Consider the following 27,912-nt stretch of genomic DNA (forward strand, 5'->3'; position numbering starts at 1 on the left):
ACTAAAACCATTTTTTTAATCTGTACTACAATCTCTTTTCTTTTTCTGGAAGAAAAGCACCCTTATGGGTCTTTATGTGTGACCTGTGAACCCTTACCCCTATCTACAGCCCTGAATGTTTTTAGGAGGAAAAGGAGGCACGTGTGTGTGTGTTCGGGAGACGGGCAGGTGAGAGCTCACGCTGGGGCAGCAGGAGCAGGCAGCGGGGAAGGTAGCTGTGGCCAGAGGGGATGCGAGGGGTGCGGGAGCCGGCAGCAGCAGCGGGTTTCACGTCCAGGTGGCTGTTGGAGCCACTCTGCCGAGAGGAGAGCGTGAGAGGCGAGGGGGCTGTCTGACAGACGGGGTGCTGATCCTTGGGTGGGCGGATGTAGGTGGTGGGGGGCTGCAGGGCGGTTGGGGTGGGAGGGCTGGGGAAGCCTCTGGCAGAGCCTGTGTGAATAGTTGAGACGACAGCAGCGCAGCTGAGGTTTTGAGATGGGGTGATCACGGATACGGCTGGTTATCTTTAATGGTGCTTCCTTCTCGTTTGGGGTTGGAGTCAAAGCTGCCGAGCTTTTCTGCTGCCTGGGTGTGTGTCTCTTCTTTTGGGAACGCAGAAGCCCTGCCTCGAACAACAGAAAAACAGGGTACTACGGCTGTCACTGGGCTGGGTACTAATACATGTTTATGCCTGTGAGATGTAATAGGGATGACTTGAAGCAGCAATCTCTTCCGAGTAAGCGTGCGCTGCTCCTGCTAGCTTCACTGAGAGTCATGCATGTCCCTAGGAGGGAATTTAACTCTTTTATTATTATTCTCTTTTTAATTTAAGAAACATAAATGGTCCAAAGACCAGCCTCTATTTAGAGGTGGGGGGCCAGGGCATCCAGAGCTTTTTGGAGTTCCCTCACTCCTTTTTTAACGATTGCATGTCTTGTTAAAGAAGTGTATTTCGCTGTAGGATTCACTGATGTAAAATACTCCCCGAGGGGAGGAGCTGGGTGCACCACATTCCTGAATTACACCACCAGCTCACCCTGTCTTGCAAACGCTGGGAAGTAACTCTGTACTTTACTTTTAAAACCTAAATGAAGAAGTGTAAAAAGAAGCTAAGACTTACTGAATCATTATTACAGTCAGATCTGATGATCAATTCCTCAAGGCCAGGGTTTTTTTGGTTACTCGTCTCCCTTTTTCTGCCTCTCTACCTTCCATTTCTTAGCTTGAGCCTACTACAGCTGGGGAGAGCTGCTGGTGCTCAGGTGAGGAAGGCTCAGACCCACCCGGGCAGCAGTTAAAATGTCGATATTCGTGCCGTGTGTTCGCAATTCGGTATTTCTGCGTTCCACTTTTGTTATTTAAACTCCCCTCGGGGACGTGAGAGAAGCCAGTCATCAGGGGATTTTTTATTTTATTTTATTTTTTTTTTAATTACGTGAAAACCCAGCTCAGCCGTAACCCCCTCTCTGGCAGCGGTGGTGCCGCCCCGCCGCGGGGGTCACGCCGAGCTGCTCCGCCGTCTCTTGCCTCTGCTCCCCCGACAGTCGCCCGCTTTTGGGGGGACCCCTAAACCGCTCCCCGCCGCTGAGGCCGCGCCGGCAAGGCCCGCGAGCCCTCGCTGCCCGCGCTCCTGCGAGGGGACCGGCCGGGCGGCGCGGAGGGGAGCGGCGCCGGCCTAGCGGCGCGCCCGGCCGCTGTCGTGGGGCGTTATCCCCCCGCGGGGAGCCCCGCCGCCGCCGCCGGGCGGGGAGCGCCAGGGGCCGGGGCCGGGGCGGGGGGCGCGGCGGGCCGCGCCATGGGCTCGGCGGCCGGCGGCGCCCTGAGCGAGGCCCGCGGCCGCCGTGGGCCGCAGGTCGTCCGGGGCGGCGCAGGCTGCGCGAGAGGGCCGCGGTGGCAGCCGCCGGGGGCGGCGGAGCCGGAGCGCCGCCATTAGGGGCCTCTCGCGCGGCTTCCGCAGGCCGGGGCTCGGCTGAAGGAGGGAAAACCCGTACGCCGTGAGTACTGGTGGGCACGGTGATCGCCGCGGGGGGACCCGCTCCTGCCCGCGCCCGCGACGGGGAGGGGGGAGAGTAGTGTTTCAGTACAATAAATGGCTGGAGCGGGGTTACTCGCGTGTGTGGGGGCCGAGGCTGGAAACCGGTCACCACCTCAGCGTGAAGGCCGGGCGGGAGCCACGACCTGGCCTGTCGTGGTGGACGGGCACAGGGGCCTGTGGCTCGCCTCCCCGCCATCTCACAAATGCCGCGGGTCCTCCTGCGGCCGAGGGGCTGATGCCTCACACTGCTCCTTGCCTTGGTTTTCAGCTCACGGGGCACCCCCAAAGCCTTCACCAACAAACATAAACAGCGGCTGCTGGGACAACATCGATTGAAACCCGCGGCTTTAAGCCACGCCTTTCTCTGTGCATCCTACTAGTAACACCTTCAGGTTATTGCCAAAGCACAGAACGAATTTTAAAAGGCGCTTGCTGATTGTTTACTGTTGGCGTTTCTCAGCTTTGGCAGAGGGTGAGGCAGTTTCACTTTCCGTTCTCAGCGCTGCAGCCCTTCAGACGGGAGCGGATACTTATTTAAAGTGTACATAAACGAAATAGTAAGTTTGAGTTAGAGTCAGAAAGTAGTCTTGATACATTAATAGGCTTGCTTTTAAAGGGGCTTTGCTGGTTGATTTCTGTGGGGAAAAAAATGTTTATAGGTGAGGTAGAGTCTGAACACGGTGTTACAATGTGGTGAAAATAAGGCTTTTACTTTTTTCTATTCAGTATCAACACACTCTTTTACTCCAAAACAGTTTTGCAGTTTGTATTTACATCCTCTAACAATGTGAATTTGCCTAGATTGTAGTTCTAGACTAGAATCTAGACTAGATTATACATGTTGTAGCTCTGCAAACTGCTTGTCAGAGACTCGTGCTCTTTTCAGCGATTTCAGTGGGATTCTACGTAGGTGAAACAGTCTGCAGGCTAAGGTTTAGTTTATTCCATAGTTGAAGGTGAGAGATAGCAGAAGGTGATAAGGACAGAACATAGATCTTGCAAAGTAAAATAGATTTTTAAAAACAACTTCACTGTTAAGCTCAACGAGAAATGGTACTGATTTAATTAACCACAGAAGACTTTATTTAGGTTTTGTTCAGTGGATTTTCATACAAGTGGATTTGTTCTTCCATAGGAGCCATGTTAACATCCTGTGCATCCTGGCATGTTTTTTAACATGCATTCCTCACTGAAATCTGTATTTTCTGACTGTTTTTTCTTCTCTAGGTTCTTTGCCTCCCCTTTATGCCTCAAAAATATTTCAATTCATTTGTCTGCTTTGGTCACGTTTGACAGCAGAGCTGGAATTGCAAAGGTAATTTCTTACCAGTTTTGTGAAAATCGGTGGCTTTGGAAAGGAGAAGGGGCTTAAATTAGTATCCCCAGTAAGGAACAGGCAGTTATGTTTGCCACCTCATCTGTTCAAGAGACGTCAGACAAACGATCTACCCATGATAGCCATTGGTGATTATTACTAGCAATGTCATGTGCTAGCAGTGTTATGCATCTTTTGGTTTGCTGTGGTTATCAAACACGAGGCAAAGATGCTCCTCCACTCTGCAGTCACAGTCCCCTGGAAAGGGATATGTGAATGGTAAGCCGTGGGCAGCATAGTGGTCCATGAATTGTAAGGCATCGCATCTGCTATGATTACAATTTCAGAACCCTGTCATTAGGGAAGTATGTGCTGAAAAATCCACAAGTCCCATCTGTTTCGATTTGAAGTTACTGTATAAAATTATTTGTTTGGATGCTAATAAATACTACATTTTCAGACTAGGAGACAATGCAAGGCTTTGTCGTTGTTTGAAATTTTCACCAAGGATCTGAATAAAGGCCTGGAAGCCAAGGCTTCTGAGTTGCCATCCAGTCATTGACCAGCTGGTGTAACCAAAGCTTTTTAACCTGGATGTGGAACATTGTCTAAACATATCTTTATGCTATGCAGGTGCACAGCCTGAAAACTAGCCAAAAAGAAACTGGTACTCCAAAGTGCCATTCTTACAGACAGGCTCTGTGTTCCTTGGCAAGTAGTACAAAATGTGGGATTAGGTCTCTAATTTAAGGTGCTCAGTTGTGGTTCTCTGTTGTAGTGTGGAGAGAAATGGGTACTCCTAGAGGGCAATTCCTCCTGCCTGTCTGAGACACTACCCAGTGTCTAAGATTGTGTTAGAGACATGCTGTTTCTTTTTCATACACGATGTGTAAAATTGTCAAAAGGTGTATTAACATCATATTTCCTAATTTTTGTTTGTTCCTGTATCAGTATTAGTGGGGCTAATAGGCTTAGAAGACTGAAAACAAAGGATCTTTATAACATCTTGCATCTACGGGATTGTGGCTCTGCATTGCTGTCAGTTCAGAGTTCAAGCAACATAATCCCATTACTTTTAAAAGCATAATTTGGCTTTGTGAAATAAGGCAAGATGGAGGAGAGATTTAAGGCTGCTACAAAAAAAAATTGTGGAAATGTAGTTTAAATGCAGGTTACAGAAGGCCAAAGTTACCAGCCATGAATATTGCTGTCCGCTTAGAGTTGGAAAAAAAGAGAATGCAGAGACCAAACTCATTGCAGGGGAATTCTGTTTTATTCCAGATGTGTGGTTAACCCACATAGAATAGATCACATTTGTTCTTAACTAAGGTGTAGGAAATACTAGCAACAGTTAGATTAAATGAGGGAATGAGAACTTTTTTGCTTTAAAACCTAGCATTCTGTTGTTCATGCAGTGTCAGGACAAAAGCTCAGATAGATAATCTGATGTAGCCACTACTTCTAGAGACTGATTCATGCTTAGGGCTACTGTAGTGAAATACATTTGGTTTTATCTGACATGAATATAATGTCATGAATATAACTTGTGAGATGGTGACTTAGATGTCTGCTAATTTGGCTAGAACAAATTCCCTCCTGTCTTACTGTAATGCTTCATTTTTCTGATAGCGAACTATTTTCTCCATGCTATGAGACTTTGTCCTCTGCTTTTAGTAATAGTTTCTCCCGTTAGGGCTGCCTGCCAGCTTGCTGTAAAGTACCTCTAGCTTTAGCGTAAGAGTGGATTTGGGGAACATACCCAGTTACGTCCAGATACAGGCTGGCCCTTTCTGGTGAGAGACCAAGACAAGTGTTTGTGTATAGCTTACAAGGAATATCTCTTGGAGGAGAATGGAGTCTGCAAACAAGCAATCTTGGAAGGGTACAGAAATCAAACGGATTATGTTCTGTGCTTTCAGACCAAAGGCTAAGTCTTGAAAACATGATTCCTGCAACTGTTCACACTGTCCTGAGTGCTCTATATTTATGCTGCCACAGAAAGAACTGGTTACACTCGGAGGAGAAACACAAGAAACACTAAGGACTGAAATGCGCTTGCAGCTAAAGTATCCGCATCATGAATAGGTACACAACTATCAGACAGCTTGGTGATGGGACCTACGGCTCTGTCCTCCTAGGGAGAAGCATTGAATCTGGAGAGCTAATAGCCATTAAAAAGTAAGTATTTTCATTTGTTACTTAACAGTGGATGGTCCAGGTTTTTCCATTCCATGGTCCGCATCACTTGGTCGTGCTGGTTGGAGTACTTCACGTTCCGCGCAGCATTTGTATTTGGAGTTGTATTGGGGCAGCATGCAAAGCTCAAGTTCCTTATATCCTGCGAAGTCCCAGCAGCAGATAAAGAGGGTGAGATATATAGGCTTATTGTAACAGTGCTCTGCTACTATGTGCAGTCAAACATGTATTATGTGTATTATTTAGAGTATTCTGCAGTGCTCCTTTGGAATCTACAGCCCTTACCCTGCTGCTTATGTGGAACATACATTTCATGGTCAAATTTCCAGTTTAATGTTAATACTGCAGTGATAATTAACACAATGCATCTCATTGTCCATTATCTGTATCTTCATATGCTATTACGTATTGGTCTTTTCAGTTTAAGATTTTCTTAAAATTCCTTGAGAAATCCACTTGATTTTCTCTGCTGCTTCAGCAGTGACCTCTAGTTTGTAAATGGTTTATTTGTCCTAGTTGTGGTAAGAGACAGCTGTAAAGCATTGCAGGCACTTTCCTGAAATACCGACCATGACCCAGGGACATACTTGTCAAAAGAGCTTTCAGTACAATGCTGTTTTGTATGAACACTCAATAGCTGGCTTTAGCAGGTTTATAAATCCTCTGTGCTGAGGGTATTTTTCCTGCATCAAACCTTGCCAGAGGCACCTTTGATTTTCATTTTGCAACATGGTAGAAACTAAAAAATTTCAGAACAAACCAGAAGATGGGACTCTCTTAGCCTACACATTAATGCCAATCCATTATTAAGAACAGAAATGGCCTGGTGGCTGAACACACAAGACAGTAACTGCAAAAACAAAAAAGCCCATAATCACGAAATGAAGGGCTTGTCGTTCTTAAACTATTGTAAGAGCTGATTTCAAACTGGAAACTTGATACAATAATAAGTAATACTGAATTATTATTAAAGTCTGACAAAGACTCACATCTTCAAAGGATGCCTAACTCCCTCTGAAATCCAGACTCGAAGCAATTGGGTATTTTTGTAAGTTTGATCTGTGCTCTTCTGTGTGTGTGTGTGTGTATGTGTGAGCCTTCGTCCTGTTGGTCCTAAAGCATAGAGTTATGTGTGAAAGAACTGAGTTGTAATCAAAATGCATATGAACAAATAGGACCATACATTGCACAAATACTACGTTAAGAGTTACATTCTGGCGTAGGAGAAAACAGATCTGCCACGCAGTTTGTTTCTGTTAGAGCAGAGCTGCTTATAAGCTTGAAAGGGAAGGCAGAATTCAAAATGCAGTTGGCATGATAGATACAGCTCGCAAGGGAGAGAGAAACATGGGGAGCAGCGGACACTGAAAAATGAAGAAATACAACTTAGAGGGGAAAGAGCAATAAAAGTTCCAGAGAAATCAAAATATAGAGAAGAGGAGCAAGAAGAATATGATAAAATTGGAGACCCAGTGAAGTGATTTAATTTGGTCTTCATTAGATTTGTTTCAAAACTCAGACTGAGTTGTTCATAACTGTTGTAACCCTTGTTCTTTTTACGATTAGACTCTACTCCACCACGTTGTATACTGAAAAGAAAAACAGCATGCCCTGACTTGTTGAAGGCTCCGAAATTTTTGCAGCAAGATATATATACGAAAAAAGGCAATCCTGTGTAATAGTAATGCTTTTAAATTCTATTAGAGTGTACCTTGTTTAGAGATGTAAAGTTTTTTGACAAAGGAGGTAACACCTTGTACTTTGATGGAAGAACTGAATTGTTAAGATGTAACAAGACTTAGGGGTCTAACACCAGCTAATGTTGACCAAGTATTAATCATTTTTTCCCCCTCTGCTATTGTAGAATGAAGAGAAAGTTTTATTCCTGGGAGGAATGCATGAACCTTCGAGAGGTTAAGGTACTTGTTTCATTCAATGACTTTAAATTAGATGATTCTTGCCGCATTTTGGGGTAACATCAAATTCTTTCCACCCCTTTTATCAACAACTCCTCCCAACATGAGCTGTGGCATATGGCATTACAGTTCTGTTTCCTGGGTCTCCATTTGAACGGAGTGTCCGTAGTCTTATAAAAATTCTTATTAAAATTCTGTAGTCTTACAAAAAATCATTTGGTTGTAGAGAGCTGCTTCCTCCTTGGAGTGGTGTGTGAGTGAGAGAGCTTTCCTATCACAAAACCTGGAGTTGATTGGTGTTTGTTTTTCAGAGCTTGAGAACACATGCCCTTTGTACATGCAGTTGTTTCTGGATAGTTGGTTTGGGGGCAGACATTTAGCATGAAATTCTGACACCAGCAAAGTTTTAGGGGTATGTTCTAAGGACCTCACTTAATTTCTAGTCCTTGCTATCACTGTTGCAAACATGCAGAAAACCTAGGTCACTTTTCTTACAGTACCACATGTTGGTACTGTGTTGCTACAGCAGGAATGAATGTAGAATACACTGAAAATCTAAAAAGGGAGAATGAAGACCCAGGTATGCTGGTTTTGGCTGGGATAGAGTTAATTTTCTTCATAGCAGCTTGTATGGGTCTATGTTTTGGATTTGTGACCAAAACAGTGTTGGTAACACAGGAATGTTCTAGTTATTGCTGAGCAGTGCTTGCACAACCTCAAGCCTTTTCTGTTTTTCACACTTCCCTGCAGCGAGTAAGCTGAGGCTGGGCAGGAGGCTGGGAGGGGACACAGCCAGGACAGCTGACCCCCACTGACCAAAGGGAAATCCCGTACAACATTGTGCCCAGCAATAAAAGCTGGGGGAAGGAGGAGGAAGGGGGGATGTTCGGAGTGACGGCATTTGTCTGCCCAAGTAATGCTTACGTGTGATGGAGCCCTGCTCTCCTGGAGGTGGCTGAACACCTGCCAGCCGATGGGAAGCAGTGAATGAATTCCTTGTTTTGATTTGCTTGCGTGTGCAGTTTTTGCTTTACCTATTAAACTATCTTTATCTCAACCCACGAGTTTTCTCACTTTCTGCCCTTCCGATTCTCTCCCCCGTCCCATTGTGGGGGATGAGTGAGCTCAGCTGCCCACCAGGGTTAATCCACAATACCAAGGAAGAATTTCCAGGGTTATAGTTAGTCCCGAGTCTAACCTGACTATTGGCAGTGCAAGTACAAGAACAGTGTGAATTCTGCCAGTAGGAAGTTACTTACAGAGAAAATGCAATTGTTTTGGTGCCTACTGTGATGCCAGAGAGCTGGCTTTTGAATGACCAGCACATTAAATTGATACATATACCGTATACGTGTCTGGTAATACTTGGAGATCTGGTATTTGTTCTCAGAGCTGTCTGACTATTTAAAATACTGAAGAGTTTTTGAAGCCAAGTCTTCTGCATGAGTGAAATAGTTTTTTCTTTCTCATTAGAGTAAGACCCTTGTAAAATCCTGTTTGTGTTTTCTGTTTCTAGTCTTTGAAGAAATTAAACCATGCCAATGTAGTAAAGCTGAAAGAAGTTATCAGGGAAAATGATCATCTGTATTTTGTGTTTGAATACATGAAGGAAAATCTTTATCAGTTAATGAAAGAAAGGTATGTAACAGCATCACCCATTCCTGATATAAATTAATTACTTGCGTAATGTGCTTTTAACACCCGTTACTTTTCAAAGGACTTTGGATCATTTGTTTAGGCTTAGATCACTATGGCTTAAAGCTGTGTGCTGCAGAAGGAGCTGTGGCTGTCACCTTTGAGCATATCCCAAACAGTTTAGTGAGAGTCTCCAGTGTCTCTTCCCAGATTAGCCTGGCAGATAAGTAGGGCACTCTTTTGAGAGTTAGGAACTGTGAGCTTTTAACAGCCCTCACACTGAGGAGGCATTGAACCTAGAACTTTGGATTTCTGGGTAAGTACTCCAACCAGCAGTGCTTTTTCTATTAGAGGGTGGTATCACCACCTCTTCTGTTATGACTTCCTCAAATAAATGAATAAATAAAAAGTGGTTGAAACGGTAATCATGAGGGGTCAAATTCTGGATTGCTTCTAGGAATTTTTTTTCCTTGCAAATTGAACTGACATGTCCAAAGACTGCCTATTTTATTTGTCAGCATTCTCAATAAAATCTAGCTTTTTAATATTTGCTGGAGCATTAATAAAAGTCTTAATTTTAGCCTTTGGGCCATGATAGCATCCTCCAGAGGATAATTTGGGGCAAAATAGCTCCCTGCTTTGAATTGTTCTCTGAGGAGGCCGTTTTTTCTCTATGGACCTGTCCTGTTTTCGGCTGGGATAGAGTTAATTTTCTTCCTAGTAGCTGGTATAGTGCTGTGTTTTGGACTTAGTGTGAGAATAATGTTGATAACACACTGATGTTTTAGTTGTTGCTAAGTAGCGCTTATCTTAAGGATTTTTTCAATTTCCCATGCTCTGCCAGCAAGCAAGTGCACAAGAAGCTGGGAGGGAGCATAGCCGGGGCAGCTGACCTGAACTAGCCAAAGGGGTATTCCATACCATGGAACGTCATGCCCAGTATATAAACAGGGGGGAGTTGGCTGGGAGGGGCGGATCGCTGCTCAGGCATCGGTCAGCGAGTGGTGAGCAATTGCATTGTGCATCACTTTTTTTTTTTACTTTTTTTTCCCCCTCTTCTTTTTTTTGTTATATTCCTTTTCATTACTATTATTATTATAATATTTCATTATTATTGTTAGTATTATATTTTAGTTTAGTTATTAAACTGTTCTGATCTCAACCCACAAGTTTTACCTTCTTTCCCGATTCTCCTCCCCATCCCACTGGGAGCGGGGCAGGGGAGTGAGGGAGCAGCTGCGTGGTGCTTAGCTGCTGGCTGGGGTTAAACCACGACAAGACCATAGAATCAGCCTGGGAGATGACAGTAATCTTACTGGATTTAACAAAGTAAGGTTATTGTTATAACATATCTCTGTGAATACTACATAGAATACCTTTTTAAGCATAAAAATACTTACTGTGCATGCACAGGTATAGAACAACTTTAAATTGGGCACATATATATGGATGCTGATTTTTAATTCTATGAAATGATGAACCTTGAGAAAATGGTTCAAGTGCTTAACGTACAAACCAATTATCTTTAGAGTTTCTTAGAAATGCTTGATATATTCTGCCTCCTTATGAAAACAAAAAGGGCAGATATCTGTAAAAGTGTGCTACACATCATATTCTCTATGGTTTAGCTACGCCTTGGACTGGTTAGACATTGTATAAATCAAAACTTTAAGAATGTGATTTATTTGCTTAAGTCTTAGTTAAAATTGCCAGTCTTGCTGGAAGGGACTGTAGAGGAAATATGACTCTCTTTCTGCTGTAATTAAAAAAATAAGCAAGCAAATATGAAAAGCTGACTCTAGTAGCTGATCTCACTTCTGAAATATGTGATGGTCAGGTTTTTTGAGAGGACTCGAGCTCAGGAAATTGAATGAGGCCCAGGCTATCTTCTTCATTCACTGTTAGGCTCTTTCTGAATAAAATTGTCACTGATTTCCACCCCAACCCATCTCTACTGTGTTTTGGCATGCACAGAGGCAGCTGGTACAGAGCTGTTTGATCAGAATCCTCTTTTGGTAAGAGGAGCTATCATTAAACTGCCTGCCATGGCTGATCTTCTTGCCTGAATATTATGAGAAGAGCCTCTTGTTTTCAGTGGTAGCAGATGAGACTGTTTTTTCAGATAACAGAAGAGAAAGAAGTAGCATATCAGCTGTTAGATAATAAAAAGGGAAAGTCAAAAGTGTGGCTTGTATATGCTCTAGAAGAGAGGCCAGAAGAAACTGTGCATGAAAAGCAGTAAATTAACATGAACCCTTGCTGTCTTGAGGCGCGTGCCTCATGACCTGTACATGTTAAGGTTTGTTCAGTTTGGCCAATTTTCTTTTTTTTTTTTTTTCCCTTTTTTTCCCTTTCTTAATTCACTGTCCCACATAGTCTTAACATGATGTCACATAGTCTTAATATAATGTAATATGGCAGTTCTGCAAATACTGTGTAAATTTCATTGGAGAAATAAACTACATGAGAGTGCTTAAAATATATCTAGCAGTTTTATTGTCATTGTTACCTTTTATCTTTGGTTCATTAGATAGCATAAGCTAATGTGTGAACTTAATCATTAATATTTATTTCTTCCCTTTTCTTTTACCCCACAGAAACAAACTGTTTCCTGAGTCTACAGTTAGGAATATTATGTATCAGATCCTGCAAGGGCTTGCATTTATCCATAAGCATGGTAGGTTATGTTTTAGCTGTAAACATTGTGAATTAGAGCAAGATAGTGTCTGTGTAAGTTTTTTGATGAGTACACTAACAATTACATTACTAACTTGAGTAAAGGGAGCGATCAAAAGAATGGCACTATGTGAGAGATTCAGATTACTGAAAATACCCGTATTTTATAGTTGCCTGCTATTTTATTCTGGAGGTTTGCTCAGTTCCTTTTCTGTAGATTTCTACTTTCTCAGACTGGCAGCTGGCCACTTTCTAAAACTCATCTGATGTTAATGGACACATTTCTTGATAGATTTAAGAGGTCCCCTGAGATTGAGAATAAAGGAAAATACTCTTTTCTCAAGGTCCACACAGATACCTGAAAAAACGCACGTTCTCTGTAAGATACACTTGAAGTAATGAAGTCTGAGTGACAAACAGCTTTCATTGCATGGCCTTCCAACTAATTTTTACAATAATGATAAAAGCTAAAGCTGGTGTACCAGCCAGTAGTAACAAGACCCACTTAACTAATTAAAAAAATTACTTATTTTAATGATAACTTCCTCACCATGTTTTGCTGCCCTCTGCAATTCTGCCTGCTAAATACACTGTAGTGAATGTTGCTGGTCAGCTCTTGGGGTTATCAGAAGAGAACTAACATCAGTGGCCAAAGCTCTGGAAGTGAAGGCCTGTAGGACCAGCATTTCTATTCACTGGAAGAACACAGCTTTGTTTTGCAAAACATTTTCAAGCTAATGGCTTTATTGTCTATTCTTATGGGGCTTGGATACTCTTCTGAAACCAAACTGGAAATTCCAGTCTGTTCCAGTGAGATACAAAATATTTAAAAACAGAAAAATAATATGATTTATTTGCAAAAATTTAAGCCACCTTTTTTAATGAATTGTCAAATGGATCACAACCTTTCAGAATACCTTTTACTGCTATTTAACTTACTATAGCTATAAAGAATGAACAATTTTGTGTCGAAACTACCTGTCTCGTTCACTGACCTGCTACACACTAGACTGATATTTCTGCCAAGATGTTGCAAATCCGTAGTTACAAAGATCTGGACATTCATGGCAAGCCTGGCAGGATGGTCGTGATGGTCTTGTGGCTCACAGTGTAAGACTGGGTGTCCCAAGATTCTCTCTGCAACAGTTTTGGAAAAATCACATGAACTTTTGTTCCCTCTCTTTATGTCTCTATTCTGCTCCTGTATGGCATAGAAATGCTTGTCAAGTAAACTTTTTATGTTCTTTGTCCATCCAAACTCTAAGCATCTTTTGATATTTGAATACACAATTGATTGCTCTTTTTACAAGTTTGCTATGAAATAAATTGCCTCAAAAGCATTCTGTTGGTGCATTGCATGTCTGTGCAGCAAAATGCAGAAGTGATTGTACTAAATGCTAAAACCAACCTTGATTGCTCTGTCTGGTACCTTCCATAAAGAGGCAGTAGTTCAGGCTGGCACCAGAACATCTACTTAATATCCCTAGGAAGGACATAGTCTGCTGGTTGGCAGAAATCTACAGCTCTATGTCTTCAATGCTGTCATGCATTAATCTAAGAAACTAAAGTTAATATACTGGACAATGTAGACACATCCTCTGTGAATGTTTATTCTGTTCTCTGTGGGAGCATATTCAAGGCCGTGGAAAAAACATGTTGGAAGGTCTCTGAAAAGGAGGTCATAGAGCTCTAGTCAGGTACTACAGAGGGAGCTGCATGTAGGAAACAGTGGTCTCAGATGCCTGCAAGAAAGAAGCATAAGGACAAGTTTTCCAGACTAAGGGTGGAAGCAAATTTCAGAGACAGTAGTCAGTTATATTCTAGCCCTCTTCTCTCATTTGTATTGAAAGAGCTCTTGCCAAACGCTCATTTGTGATCGAGTTTTGCTGAATGCAGAGAGCACTAAAAAAATACGCTGAGATCCTCTGTCTGACAGGGTGATGAGTAACTGAGTGCTTGCAGATTATTATGTTCTCAGATTTAAAAAGTTTCAAAGTGCAAAGAAATTACCTCATGTTTTAATTTGTATTCTGTTCAAAAGAACTTTTAAAGTAATTTTTTGATGTCTTCATTGCACAGTTTCCAACACAATTAGAATGAAACTAACATTAAAGTGGTGTAAACTTTTTTATGTTAAAGGAAGTGTCACTTGAAAGGGAGCTATCTGACTGAATACTCTGAATTGTTATAAGATAATCAACTTGTGTGTACTGTTCTTCACAGTCTGACTGAACGACCATTATACTGACTAGCTCTGTTGGTCACATAAGACTTTGAACTCTGTGTTGTGCTATTCAAGCTTCAGCAATAAGAACTAAAGCAAAACAATCCAGGTGGAAAATAAAGGCTACAGCTGGGGGTGGCATTGCAATGCACATCAATATTTCATTTGAATTTTAGGGTTCTTTCACAGAGACTTGAAACCTGAAAACCTCCTTTGCATGGGACCAGAACTTGTGAAAATAGCAGACTTTGGCTTAGCCCGAGAAATCCGATCTAGACCTCCTTACACTGATTATGTATCCACAAGATGGTAAGTGCTTGTATTCGCCTACATTGTGTGAAACTTATAATCAAGCCTTTAAAGAAGTAAAGTATTCAATTTGTGCTGAATGTAATACCACTTTCGGTGCCTTCTCTTTATGAAACTTTTATTTAAGCTTGGCATAATTCAAAAAGCTTCAGTTAGTGCAAGACAGTTTACACATGGCAGCAGCACAGGAACAAAAGAAGGAGCCTGATAAGGCAGGTGGGACATGCTGGGATTCCTGCATGTCAGGAAGGCGTAAGAGAGCTTACAAGAGCTTATGTAGGTTTTAATTCTTCATTCCAGAAAAAAAATGAAGTCTTATGTATAGGACAGGAGAGTATAGGAGCTTTTTAAGGGACGTTTGCTCTTCACAGCAAAGACTGAAGAGCTGAATGGTTTCATACATGTTTGAATTGTGTTGATTCTTGGCATTTGTTTCTTTGGGTTTTTTCACTCTTACAGGTACAGGGCTCCTGAAGTCCTTCTGAGATCCACCAGCTATAGTTCTCCAATAGATATTTGGGCTGTTGGTTGTATAATGGCAGAAGTTTACACACTGAGGCCTCTTTTCCCAGGCGCCAGTGAAATTGATACTATATTCAAAATTTGCCAAGTCTTGGGGACACCAAAGAAGGTAACTAAAGTGACATTCCACACTGCAATAATACTAGAGATGTTCTGCAATACAGAATGGCACAGTAGCAGTAAGCATAAAAATAATCAGTTTTCATGCTTACTGCTATTGTATGATATTGATCTCAGATACAGTAAACTAAATTAAAACTTATTTTCTGTGAAATAAGCATTATGTAATTATGCTGTAAAACCTGACATTTAGAGGAGGAGAAGTAGACCCCTGAACAGCAAAGTCATTAGACTGTGATTTCATTAGGTGGAAATTTCATTTTCTCTTGCGTATAGCATATAAACCTATGGTTTAAGAGGCTAGAAATTGGAATGATGGCAAGACTCCTATCTCCTGATTCCATTTGTGCCTTTGACTTGGTTGGATGTAAAGCAAGACTTACCTCTCACCAGAGGTTTGAGGTGAAAATTTCTAGTGAAATCTTTAATATCATCTAGAGTAAGCTGGACACAGTCTGTTACTGGTAGGAGAATATATACTAGTGTACTTAGGCACTATGATATTTTACAGCTGAACTTCCTTTGTGATTGGAAATCTCATTCTTCCAGAACGACTGGCCTGAAGGCTACCAACTTTCAGCTTCCATGAATTTTCGCTGGCCTCAGTGTGTGCCTAACAACCTAAAAACCCTCATACCTAATGCTAGCAGTGAAGCGGTGCAGCTCATGAGAGACATGCTGCAGTGGGACCCCAAAAAGCGGCCAACAGCTAGTCAGGTTTGGTTTTGTTTTCTTTTTCTCACGTCTGCATATGATGCTTCCTTTCACTGCAAGACACCTTTTATAGACAGTCATTTAACAGTTGCTCAGGGGTGCAGTTCTTAGAAGAGAAAAGAGCAGAAGCCAAGAACAATTTGCAAGACAAAGGGAAGTAATAAAGAGAGAGTAATCAGTCTTTTGCATGCAACATCAACTGCATGGGGTGTGTGCTCAATGATCCAATGTGTGACTACAGTGTCTATAAGGACTGAATTAAGTATAATCCAGTGACTGTGAATAGCAGCAGAGTGAAGGTAGGATGTATGGCTGAAGGCTGTGATGCCGTTCTTTCATTGCTGTTGATACGTGCCACAGAATCACAGAATGGTTGAGGTTGGAAGGGGCCTCTGGAGGTCATCTGGTCCAGCCCCCCTGCCCTAGGCAACCGGTGCCAGTGCTCAGTCACCCTCACAGTAAAAAAGTGTTTCCTGATGTTCAGAGGGAACCTCCTGTATTTCAGTTTGTGCCCATTGCTTCTGGTCCTGTCAGTGGGCACCACTGAAAAGAGCCTTGCTCCTTCTTCTTTGCACCTTCCCTTTGGGTATTTGCATACTTTGATAAGATCCCCTTGAACTTTCTCTTCTCCAGGCTGAACAGTCCCAGCTCTCTTAGTCTTTCCTCATACGTAAGATGCTCCAGTCCCTTAATCATCTTTGTGGCCCTTCACTGCACTCTCTGTTATGTCCATCTCTCTCTTCTGCTGGGGAGCCCAAAACTGGACACAGCACTCCAGGTGTGGTCTCACCAGTGCTGAGCAAAGGGGAAGGATCACCGCCCTCGACCTGCTGGCAACTCTCCTGCTCATGCAGCCCAGGATACTGTTAGCCTTATTTGCAGCAAGGGCATATTGGTAGCTCATGTTCAACTTGGTGTCTACCAGGTCCTTTTCTGCAAAGCTGCTTTCCAGGTGGTTGACCCCAGCATGTACTGGTGCACGGGGTTGTTCCTCCCCAGGTGCAGGACTTGGTATTTCCCCTTGCTGAACGTGATGAGGTTCCTGTCAGCCCATTTCTCCAGCCTGTCGAGGTCCCTCTGGATGGCAGCACGACCCTCTGGTGTATCAGCCACTCCTTCCAGTTTTGTGTGGAGATGTTGAACGGTATTTTCCCCAATATTGACCTCTGGGATACAGCAATAGCTACTGGCCTCCAACCAGACTTTGTTCCACTGAACACCACCCCCTGGGCCTGGCCATTCAGCCAGCTTTCAGTCCACCTCACTGTCTGCTCGTCCAGCCCAGTGTTGCCTGGATAAAGCTAGCTCATGCAAGGCAGTTTGCAGGGCAGTCTCAGCTCAATTGCACTGTAGGTATGTCCCAACATCCTGTACATAAGCATAGCCCAAGTCATCAGTATTGCACATATAATGATCCAGTTGATGTTGTTGACAGTAGCCACTGATTTCAGATATCAGTGTTGTAGTGGTTCAAATCTGACTTGACTTCAATAGAACCATAGCTGGACCTTTGTGATTATATCAGACCTTCAGTACAAATTGTAATAAAAAGCTTTAAAGCAGTTAAACAGTAAAATAGGTGAAGAACTCTCAAAGGTAATGAAAAGCAAAAAATACTGACTATAACTTGGTATTAAGAGCCATTAACAAATGTTTTGTAGTAAGGTACAAATATGGTGAGGAATCTGAGCAGTGAGAGGTCTTCGGGAAGGGAAGATGAGTATACCTGAAACAGCAAGTTGGGCAGAGATGAGTTGCCTTTACTGACAACTCCTTAATTACTTGTAAGGCAGGATAAAGATATTTTTACCGACATGTCTTCCAAAAGTGAGAGAGGCTAATTTTCATAAGGGTTATATTTCTTCCACTTGATTCAGTCTTGGACCTGGAGAATGGAAGAGATGGGATGTCTCTGGGGTCATTCAAGTCTTGATGGCTGAATCTGTGATGACAGGTGTGCATGTGTTTGCACATGTGTATGTGCACACACATGAAGAGACAGCACATAATGAAACATGCCTCTAGATGCCATATACCTGGTTAAGTATGTTACTTCTGCAGAACCTTTTCCTTTTGTGCAAGTCCACAGAGGATTTGATAACTTTGTATCTGTTGAAGCTTTTCTACTATTGCAACATTATTCTGAAGTGGATTGTGCTCACTAGAATCTAGTGTTGAGAGATGGGTCTTCTGCTGTTTCCCACCCCAGAAAAAAGGAAATTAAATTTGTACCGTTGCATAGGGCTAGGGTAAGTTAAAAATTTTCATGTCTTAAGTTGGATCCTAACATCATCTTTATGTTTTAGGCACTTCGATATCCGTACTTCCAGGTTGGGCATGCCCTGGGCGTTCAGGAACTGGGGAAACAAAAGGAACTGCATAATAAATCATCTCTGCATATTAAGCCTGTCCCTCCAGCCCAACCCCCTCTGAAACCTCACGCCCGTATTTCGTCAAGGCCTTTTCAACAAAGCCAGTCTTCTCAGCACTTGGTGTACCCATATAAGACAGACAGCTGTGGGGCTGAGCACAGTAACTACTTACAGGAGGACAAGTCTAGCCAGGTTCTTCTGCCTGCAATTCACAATAAGGTTCCTCAGCAGGTAAAGGTCCATCTAGCGTAAGATACACTTCCTGATATACTGCCTGATTGTTCCTTAATTGTGTTTCTTTTTCTTGTTCTCTTTCAAGGGTCTTGTACTTTACTAAAAGGACAGGAAATGGGAATAAAGAATAGTTACAACTTTCTGCTAGAAACTGAAAGTTACTCTGTTGAAATCTAAATCCAATTGCTATAAAACAAGCAAGTCGACTTCTCATTTCAAAGCCATTTTATGATTCACTTTGTTGTAAAGTGCCACTTAAAGGATGACACTGTGATTTCATACGAGTAAAAAGGATGTACAGTGGTCAGAATATTAATGGGATTGGTGCCAGAGAGAAAAGTATTAAGCTAAATAGTATTGAAATGAGGGGGAGGGGGGCTATTGTCTTCATCCATTTAAGGCATCCAATTTATGTGACACAGAATAGTAGTCCCTTTGGGCTTCTATACTGGCCATGGAAAACAACGGATTCTTCTTGCAGCGTAGGAACCTACAATTTCTGTTGATTATACAAGGAGACTGGATTCATAAGATACATGACGAGCAGACAGTGCGAATGCTGCTGCTGCTAAGAGATTGGTCTTCAGTAGGGTCTGTACTGGCCACGTACAGCGCTGCGCAAGGTTGAAATGTACTGATGAGCTTAAATGGCTGAAGAGAGACAAATTTGTACCTATGCTGTCCTGCAAGAAGAATACATTTTATAAATGTCTAGGCACAGGCTTGTGGAAACATGAATGTGCATGCAGTTTTGTACTCCCAAGACGGGTCAAGAAATAAAAATTGAGCGTGAGCTAATTGTATGGGAGGTGTATAGTGAAATATACATAAACAGAATTGGAATTGAGACCTAAGAAATTTATTCTTCTGTCAGTGCAAGATACTTTATTACAGGATGAAATGCAGAAGATATGTAATAATGTCTACAGGCTACAGATTGTGTTCTTCACATGTTTAATGAAAGATTAGGATTCTGTTGTTACAGCTCTACTACCGCTATTGCTCTTTGAGACAGGAAAAAAAAGTCCTCTTTGTTCCTGTCACCTGGTTTATGGAGTAAGTGCATGGTTTTGTTTCTTTTCAACCTTTATAACAGAAAACATCTGCTGGGACTGAGAATCTAAGTGGTGAACTTAAACCAAAAACTCGGCGAAGATGGGGACATCTTGCTAGAACAGTGAAGAGTTCTGAAGACTGGGATGACTTGGAAGACCTTGATTTTGGCTCTTCCATTACAAGGATGGACTTGAAAAACAAGAAAAGGCAGAGTGATGAAACTCTTTGTAGGCAAGTTGGGTTCTTTTATGTCCGTGTGCTATTTGGTCTTATTTTCTTAGGCTTCGCCTCTTTTTTCATAATGTTGCTCTTTATGCTTTCTGTGGATCTAGAAACATGTATCCAGGCCGGTAAAGGATATGCCGCTTGTTTCTCTTCTGCTTTGCCTTGGCTGTTTGTTGAAGGCTGACCTTTGAATTGCAGCACATTTTTTGATGGACAGTGCACCCTTCTATACAGTTCCTTGCTCATTTTTCACCACTGAAAGTGATGCTTAGCTTAAGTCTTCCCAAGTTAATCTTTGAATATATACTTTCTGTTTCACATATGAGCCATTTTGACATATTCCACACATGTAAACTGTTCTGGGTGACTCTAAGCTGCAGTTTCCATGGATCATACACAGTAGAGAAAAACTTACTGAGTGATTTATAAAAACTTTAAAAGCAATATATAAGGGAACTAGAAGCACAAATCTGATTTTCAAGGGCACTTGTATGGCTTCAGGCTGAAAATATTCCCTGTTGTGTGCGTGTTTATGCTGTAGCAAACACAGTATGAGGAAATGATTCCTGGAGTTGGGATGGAGATGAGAAGGCCAACTGTGGATAAACATATGCTATAAGAATTGGACTAAGTGTAGCAATTTTTGGGTTATAGATTTGAAAGCATTTTGGACCTGAAGCCTTCAGATGCTGTAGGCTCTGGCAGCAGTGCACCTTCCCATGCGACCTTTCCACGGCAGGACACTCCCACATTGCGAGTTTCTGCAGCAAAGCAACACTACTTGAGACATTCTAGGTATCTACCTGGTTAGTAAAAAATATTTACTTCTTTTTCTTCCTGTAATTCCAACAGCAGTATGAAATAGTCATTGGTACATTAGGCTTTATACTTTGAGCTTGTGGAGGGGGGCTACTGCTTAAAGAAAATGAGGAGAGCAAGAGCTTTGCTAATGTAGATGGCCATGATACAAATTACATTCTAGCAGTCTAGCAACTGAGATAAATCCTGCTTACAAGAAGGGGACAGGATTGTTGGTACTTCTTCCTCCTGCTGGATACTCTTTTGTACTTGAAATGTGTTAGAAAATGTCTGTTAATGTGCCAAGCTATTCCCTGTTTCCCTAAGAAGGATAAGACTGGTCTTTAGACTGGAAAAGGAAGTGCCCTGTGTTTACCTCATGAGTGTATAATACTGTGAACAACAGAAGCTAACTAATAGTGGGAATATGCTTTGCTGTAGCTTGGAGTTAAATAGAATGCAAATCCATGTCTCTATAGAGGAATTGCATGCTTGCCTTCATGTTAACCTCTGCTATACTGAGACCAGCACTGGGGCAGGATGAAGTACAGGAGGTGGACAGCATGTCTGCCTGTATTTAAAATGAGCTGAATATAAATGTATCCTCTTTCATAATTCCTGTTTATAAAGGCAGTGTTAGCTGTTCATTCACTTGTAGTACTAATACTTCAAAAATAATTAAGTGAACTAGAAGGTATCGTGATGGTAACCTCAGTCTTCTTTCCTGAAACAATTAATTTCAATGACTTTCAAATTGGATCACTTAAGTAGAGTTTTGGTAGCTAAAAGTTGTGTTACTAGAGGAGGTTGTAAAACACATTGATCCCAAGCGTGCTTTTGCTTGACCATAAATTGTGAGCGCATCCTTGCATATTAAGTACCCTGCTTAAATATGGGATGTATGTTAAATACAAATAGTATGACATATGAACTCTACTGCAAGCTTTTTGCACAATCTGTGGTTTCAGTAGATACACCAAAGAAAAGTACAGTACTATGAGAAACGTCATCTACCGTTATTTACTCTCAGGTTATCTTCTCACTGTTAGGCCAAAAGCTGTAAAATGCTGTGTTTGATACGAAGCATAGATTTCATTTACATAGGAAGGTTCGCCTTCGGTGACTTGAGAATATTTGTGGCCTTGATGTAAGGATCCTGTCCCTTGACATGAGCAGCCATTGATGCTAGTGGAACTACCTACGCTATTATTTTTGAGGATTAGGGCCTATGGCTAGTTGTAGCATTCCCATATGAGAGGATGGGAAGTAACTCAGAGGCATGTTAAGAGTGAAAAGGTTTTGGTTAAGTTCACTGAACTGGACATCTGCTCTAAGATTGTGCATCAGATGGCATGAATGCAAGCCTGTGTAACAGCAGAGATTTCAGCGTGGTAATTTTTGCATTTTTGCAATAGGAATAAGCACAAGGAATAGCATAGTCTCCACCTCAAACAAAGAGTCTGTTCCGTCTAATCCCTGGCCCAGTTCTGGTTTGTCCGGGAAAGCTTCTGGTTTGGGAGGAGGTATTAACAGGATGAATTCAGGTAAGAAGCTGTGCTTAACACTCTGAGAAAAGATAATAGGTGATGTCTCTGCAATTCCAGACAGCTATATTTTGGGGTCACCCATTTCTAATACATTGTGAGCTCCAAAGATATTTGCTACTGTGTCTGTTCTTTCTGTCAAAATCAGTTATAAGCACTGTTCCTTGGATTTGGAGACTACCTTAAACTGAAACATTGTAATTTCTTCCAATGAATCCCCAGAAGTCTGGTTTGAAGTACCACATGCATAGAAAGTTGGACAGCTAGGTCTGTTCAACCTGAAATACTTCATCTTGCCTTCAGTTTCCCTTGTCAGTTTTTGTAAGTCATATTTTCAGGTTTCCAAATTATTTTAGCCCAGCTGGTGCATAAATGACTGTTATAGAGGAGGAAGCTGGTCTAAATTGAACTAGCCATACACATCACTCTTGTTATGTGAATAAAGCAAGTAAAATCTATCATCATGTCTTTTAATTGATGCTGTTTAAGATAGTGAAATAATTGTAGCTTTAAAAAATTCAGACAAAAAGCAAAACTCTTCAATTTTTCTTCTTCAGGTTTTTGGGGCATTTGGTATTTCAGGTATTTAATCCCTATTATTTGATTTGAAGTAATTAATTTGTAGATTTTTACATTAGATTTTACCAGATATACTTAAACATGTTAATGTTTCTAGGTTGTATCTATGTATTTCCTCTCTAAATCTTTCTTGGCTTCAGGTTTTCATGTGATGTTACAGTTCTGCAGTGCAGTACTTGTTTTGCATATGTTGTTATGAAAATGTTTGATTGAGAAAATGTCTGTTGAATCTTGGCCCAAAGAAACATTTTGGGCCTCTAGAAACTCTGGTTTAAAAAATAAAAAAATTAAAATTGTGGATGTAATTTAATCAGAAAATTGTTCTTTAAAGATTCAAGATGGGAGGATATTGTAAATGGCTAAACTACATGAGAACCTTTATATACGTAGCACATACCTGCTTCCTGGCTCTTCTACAAGTTTTTGCTTCTTCTGTAACTACATAGGATATCATTAGATTTTTCCCTTTTTTACTTATTACCATCATTTCCCACAGTATGCTTTGCCGCTGCTCTACTGCTCTAGTACATTACAGGCGTGTGTGTGATGGATCTGATCTGTGCATGCTAAGTTGTTTAGCGTCCAGCTGCGCTATGAGTCTAGACTGTTTTATTTATAACTATTTTTGTTCCAATTTCTATGGCTTATCCTACAGGTCAGTCAGATCTGTTCCTGCTCATCTTAGGGACAAGTTTTGTAGCTGACTTTCCAAATTTGGAACGTGAATCTGTCCCAGTTTATTAAGTTGCACTCTTACTGGCTTCAGTAAGAGCATTGCGTAGCACCAGAGCCCCAGACTCACTGCACAGAAATCAAGAGTGATTATATTCATAGAACCCAGTTGCTGAAAGTCAAACAAAATAATTCCAACTGAAATGCTAAGTTTTTAAAGCTTTGAGAAGCCTTGAAAAAGCTGAGATGTCAGGGAGAAGCAGAAGTTGCCCTTCTAAGGGTACAACTTATACCTGTTTTCTGTTCATCTTTAATGCAGTCTAGTGCTGACAGTCTCCTGAATGCAGGTGTATATATAGGAACTGTGGATTTCTAGTATCTTCAGTGAAGTTCTTGTTTTCATCAGGCTTGATCTTGAATATGACCCATCAGTGCACACCTTTTTCATCTGTTGATAGTACGGGAGATCCGTTGTGTTGAGCTCAAGTGTTCCTTGCCATTTCTTTCAGGGCCCATGGGATCAAGTGGTCTCACTGGTGGTTATATCCCTTCATTTCTGAAGAAGGAAGTAGGCTCTGCTGGGCAGAGGGTTCAGTTAGCACCAGTTGTAGATCCATCTTCTAGTAAGTATAGTACCAAAGTTGTCTTTGTCCCTTGCTCATTACTCTGGTAACGCTGTATATGTGCAGCATTGAACTACATATCTTTGCTTTACTTTATTTGTAAATATTTGACTGACTGGAACTACAGTTTGTAAACTTGCAGAACTTCATATGGAGAAAGATTTGGTTTATTTTTACTTTGTTTATGAAATATGTGGTTTTATCCACAGTGTGTTTCAATGAGACCTAGAGGTTGGTGTGAGAACTGGCACAGAATTCACACTTGATAGAAATACTTGTTGTCTGATAAGGTTTTAGGGATTGGATCCGCCATTGTTTCACATCATCAAATTCTATTAAAAAAGGAGGCTTATTTCCTGAAGAAATACGGATCTGGACCCGCATCCAGTTGCTGTTCAATGCAGACAGCTACTCACTGAACCTTTATCTCATGGCATTTTCTTTTGTCCCTTAGATTATGCTTCTCTGAAGTCAGTAAGACCCCATCTTGAACGGCCATCGTTCAATTCCCCTACAAAAAGCACGCCAAGGTTAATGCCTCTCCCACCACCAGCTCAGCCAATCCACGGGCGCGTCGACTGGTCTGCAAAGTATGGTGCTCACCGGTGACGTGTGGAAATACTCTCTGAACCAGTGCGTGTTTCCCATGAAATGGTGGCTAACATGAGACAATTTGATACTGTTTTATATACCTGTAAATTTAAAAGAAACAGATCTTCTACGAATGAGACATTTTGAAGGGGTTTTTTACTTTTATTTGTATTAATTTGAATGCAATCTTGTACCTTTTTGTATAAAATTGTTTTGTTATATAATTGGGTCCAGTTATTTTCATAAATCTGATACATTTTGTATATATGGCTTAGGGGGTTTGGCATTTTTATACGATAAATTTTTATAACGAACTTTTTTAAAATTTAACTTTTCCTTTATTAGATTCAACTTTTTTATAAAAGTGGATAAAAAAAGCAAAGTGGTGCAATATTGCAGTGGAAGAAAAGAACTGAGGAAGGGGCATTCATTAGACGTTTTCTGAAGTTTATGTGCTAAATGAGGCTGTATAATTTCAGCGATGCCACGATTCTGTTGTCCTATACTCATTTGCTTTGTACTGACATCAAAGGAGTGAGTGACTAACAGTCTAAACTCTCCTTTGCAGTCACTGAGAGACTGCTGAAAGTCAGTGGGAGGCTTTTTTTTAATTTCTTTTTGCCTTTAAAAGGTTTTTGTTGGACTGCTGTCCAGCTTTCCAGCTCCATTCTTTTGCTTTTACCAAATTTGGGGAATCTTCTTTTTTGGTGAAGGGTGAATACCCTTCTGTAGATCTGTTTTCTGACACAGCGCTCTTTTGTCCTGCTTCAAAGTTGCTTCTTGGCATTGTTCACTATGAAATAGAATGTGGACCTACCTCTGTTAAATTCATTTAAATGTTCTACTGATTTCTAAGGAGAAAGATCAGATTCTGTTTCTTCTTTTTTTGTTGTTGTTGGGAATATAAGATCTGAAGACATATTTAAGACAGTATTAACAATTATAAAGCTGGTTTCAGAGTAACAAAGTATTAGCGATACACCAGCAGCAGAGTTTAAGGAAACAATATCTATGCAGCTGACTTAATTTTCACAACTGTTTTAAATCACTTGGGAAAAAAAAATATCCAGAGGAAATGAGTCAGTCTAAGCTTACTTCGGTTCTTCTTCAGTTCAATACATCTTCACTTACAATGTGAAGAATATGTCAGCTTCCGTAAATTAGGCCCCCAGGCTCTACTGGGAGAAATGGGACCTTACCTGATCCTGCTAAAAACCATTCTAAAGTTGTGGTTGGTTTCACAGAAACGGATACAGCTCTTTGAAGAGCAGTTTAACTCAGTTTATAAGAGCAAATGAGGTGTCGGGTTATAGAGAAAAGACAGCCCCATAGTCTGGTTTAATTTTGCACTGGAGAGGAGCGCCAGAGTCCAGCCATCAGCAAAAGATTCATTTAGATCACAGTCAGCATTTGGCTGTTCCTGCACCTCCTTCCACAGAAGGAAGATAAAAGAGTACAGTGCTGTGGGAGAATATCTTTTATAGCTGCGTTTTGGAACAGCACCACCAAAGCTGAAGTGTGCTGTGAAAATGCATCTTCCTGCAGAAGTGTACAGAAATGCATACCTTTCTGAGCTCATTTTATGAACAGATCAGGCAAATCGTATATTTATGAGACTGAAATCCAGTCTAAAGGGATCAGAGCAGGTATGGTTCTCGGCATCCGGCCATTTCGAAGGAGCTGAATGGCCAGTGTGTCAGTGAGATCCTCTCTGTGGGATCTGCCGGCACCCACAAGGGGCAGCCGCTGTGGAGTCGAGACTGGTAACGCGTGCTGGCCTTTTCAGTACTTCCCATGGAGAGCGTGTGGGACTTCAAGGAAACTGTACCCTAGAGTAGGCTGCTGGCTCAGTGCCACAGGGGGAACCGTGAGGAGCACTGGTCACTGTTTGCTTTTATGGACTCAGTCCACAGTGAGACAGTACAAGACAAAAGGGGAGCAAAAGGGTCTGTGCATTAAAAAAAAGTATGCCTGGAAGACTTACATATGCCAAGGACATGTTATGTGTCCAGCTACTCCGTTATTTGTTCATAGCAAGTACTAACTCCAAACCATACTCAGCTGCTTCCAAAGCAGTGATGCCAATGCATAGCAGTAAAATACAGCAGCCATTTGATTTCTGAAGCACACACTGATGGTGTCTTTGGGTAAGTGGAAAGGGAAATATGTATATTTGTGTTAGAACTGGAAAGATAGTTGTTTCTCTTGGTGGAAATAAATATCTGTATTTATGTCTAGATACCATTTAATTTATTTTATCACTGAAGAATTGGTCTCAAGAGGGAACACCCTGAACCTGTCCTAAGTATCCCTAGACCTAAGTAGGCAATTTAACTAGTCTGTTCCATATGCTTAATTCCTACTAGCGGAAGCAGGAGACGAACAAGTCACAAGACCGGGCTGCTGAGGCTTGGATTCATCCTACCTAAGCGTGAGCTCCTTTGTTGTGAGCTGGCTCTTTAAACCAGCGGTGAGTGAGAATCATCTCAAGAGAAATTCGGCTCACCTGAGAACTTAGTAGCCCTCTGGAGACGCATGGGTCTCTCCACTAAGGATGGGGACTACTCCACGTGTTTAAAGTAATACAGGATGAATCTGAACCTGGCCTGTCATCTCTGAGCCTTTATCAGCCCTGCAGTGATTTTCTTGACTATAGCATTCAGGTTTTGGTCAGTCCAGCAAAAAGATCAGAAGAAGAAGTAGTACTTTTTTTGACATATCTTCTCCTTTCCCAAATTAAAGCCTTTATTTTGGAAAAAAAGCTAATAATCTTGACATTCAGAATCACTTCTGCTAGTTTTAACTTAGTGGGACAGAAAATGAGCTAAGTATAATGGCAGCACTTGTAGCCTGCACTCAAGCAAATTCCTACTGAACTTGGAAAAAGTTCTTTTTGAGTAAGGACTGAGTTGACTGAGCTATGTATTTTACTGTGCTGTCTCAGTGTGCAATACAGATATGGAAAAGATGTAGGTCTTTATTATACTGAAATCTGGACAGGCAGCATATCTGAGAATTTATGATACGTAACCTACTACTTTGTGTTTTAATATTTAGCAGCATCTTTATGCAAAATGTTTTTAGAATTTGACTGTTTACATTTTCTCAGGCTTATGCATAACATGTAATAATGACTGTTGGAAATAAAGGAGCCTGACAGTGGACTCATGCACCTCTGTAATCCAGATTTTCGTAAAAGTATTGTGTAAGTGCCATGATGTTAGCAAAAAAAAAACAACCCCAAGCCAGAAAACCCACTTCCATGGTATTTCTGTATCTAATAAGGCTGTTGATATGAGTAGGGTGTTCCATAATGTGAGGAGAACATATATTGAAAGAAAGTTTTTGAACTTACGTGGAAGGAGAGGGTGGAATAGTCGGAGTGAGTAAAGAAATAACGGTTCTTGTTTATTGAGTGTTTTTGTTCAAAAACATTACAAATGTTTGTTTCGTTCCTTCTGTGTCAAGTCTCCTGCCCAGAATAAAGTTACTCTTGAAGAAATATTGACTGTCTAGAGTCTTGATCTTTTATTCAGTGTTAATAAAAGCACTTTAGCTTGGCGTTTGTTTGTTTAGT

General features: G+C 41.4%; 1 protein-coding gene across 5 annotated transcripts; it reads left to right on the top strand.

The window, feature by feature from the left end:
* The first annotated feature begins 1,911 nt into the window (after positions 1-1,911).
* On the top strand, positions 1,912-27,896 carry CILK1 (ciliogenesis associated kinase 1). 5 transcript variants are annotated; one of them, XM_050893550.1, is made up of 16 exons: positions 1,912-1,973; positions 3,242-3,329; positions 5,249-5,507; positions 7,390-7,444; positions 8,958-9,079; positions 11,674-11,753; positions 14,153-14,285; positions 14,745-14,916; positions 15,477-15,644; positions 17,948-18,244; positions 19,344-19,534; positions 20,183-20,334; positions 21,742-21,870; positions 22,428-22,452; positions 23,631-23,744; positions 24,199-24,260. In XM_050893550.1, coding segments are annotated over exons 3-16 (1,740 nt in total). In that variant the 5' UTR covers positions 1,912-1,973; positions 3,242-3,329; positions 5,249-5,406; the 3' UTR covers positions 24,200-24,260. The 5 variants fall into 5 exon arrangements, with proteins under 5 accessions (XP_050749507.1, XP_050749503.1, XP_050749505.1 ...); XM_050893546.1 differs by lacking the exon at positions 22,428-22,452 and having other exon boundaries at positions 24,199-27,896; XM_050893548.1 differs by lacking the exon at positions 22,428-22,452 and having other exon boundaries at positions 5,328-5,507; positions 24,199-27,896.
* The last annotated feature ends 16 nt before the right edge of the window (positions 27,897-27,912 follow it).

The sequence above is a fragment of the Gymnogyps californianus genome, chromosome 3 (assembly GCF_018139145.2).
Source record: "Gymnogyps californianus isolate 813 chromosome 3, ASM1813914v2, whole genome shotgun sequence".
Lineage (NCBI taxonomy): Eukaryota > Metazoa > Chordata > Aves > Accipitriformes > Cathartidae > Gymnogyps > Gymnogyps californianus.

What these genes read in the sequence shown, in the direction of transcription:
- CILK1 (XM_050893546.1), top strand. Translation starts at nt 5,407, where the DNA reads ATGAATAGGTACACAACTATCAGACAGCTTGGTGATGGGACCTACGGC. An exon ending in TATCAGTTAATGAAAGAAAG is followed by an intron (nt 9,080 to 11,673) that starts GTATGTAACAGC and finishes TTTACCCCACAG; the next exon opens with AAACAAACTGTTTCCTGAGT. An exon ending in AGCGGCCAACAGCTAGTCAG is followed by an intron (nt 15,645 to 17,947) that starts GTTTGGTTTTGT and finishes TTTATGTTTTAG; the next exon opens with GCACTTCGATATCCGTACTT.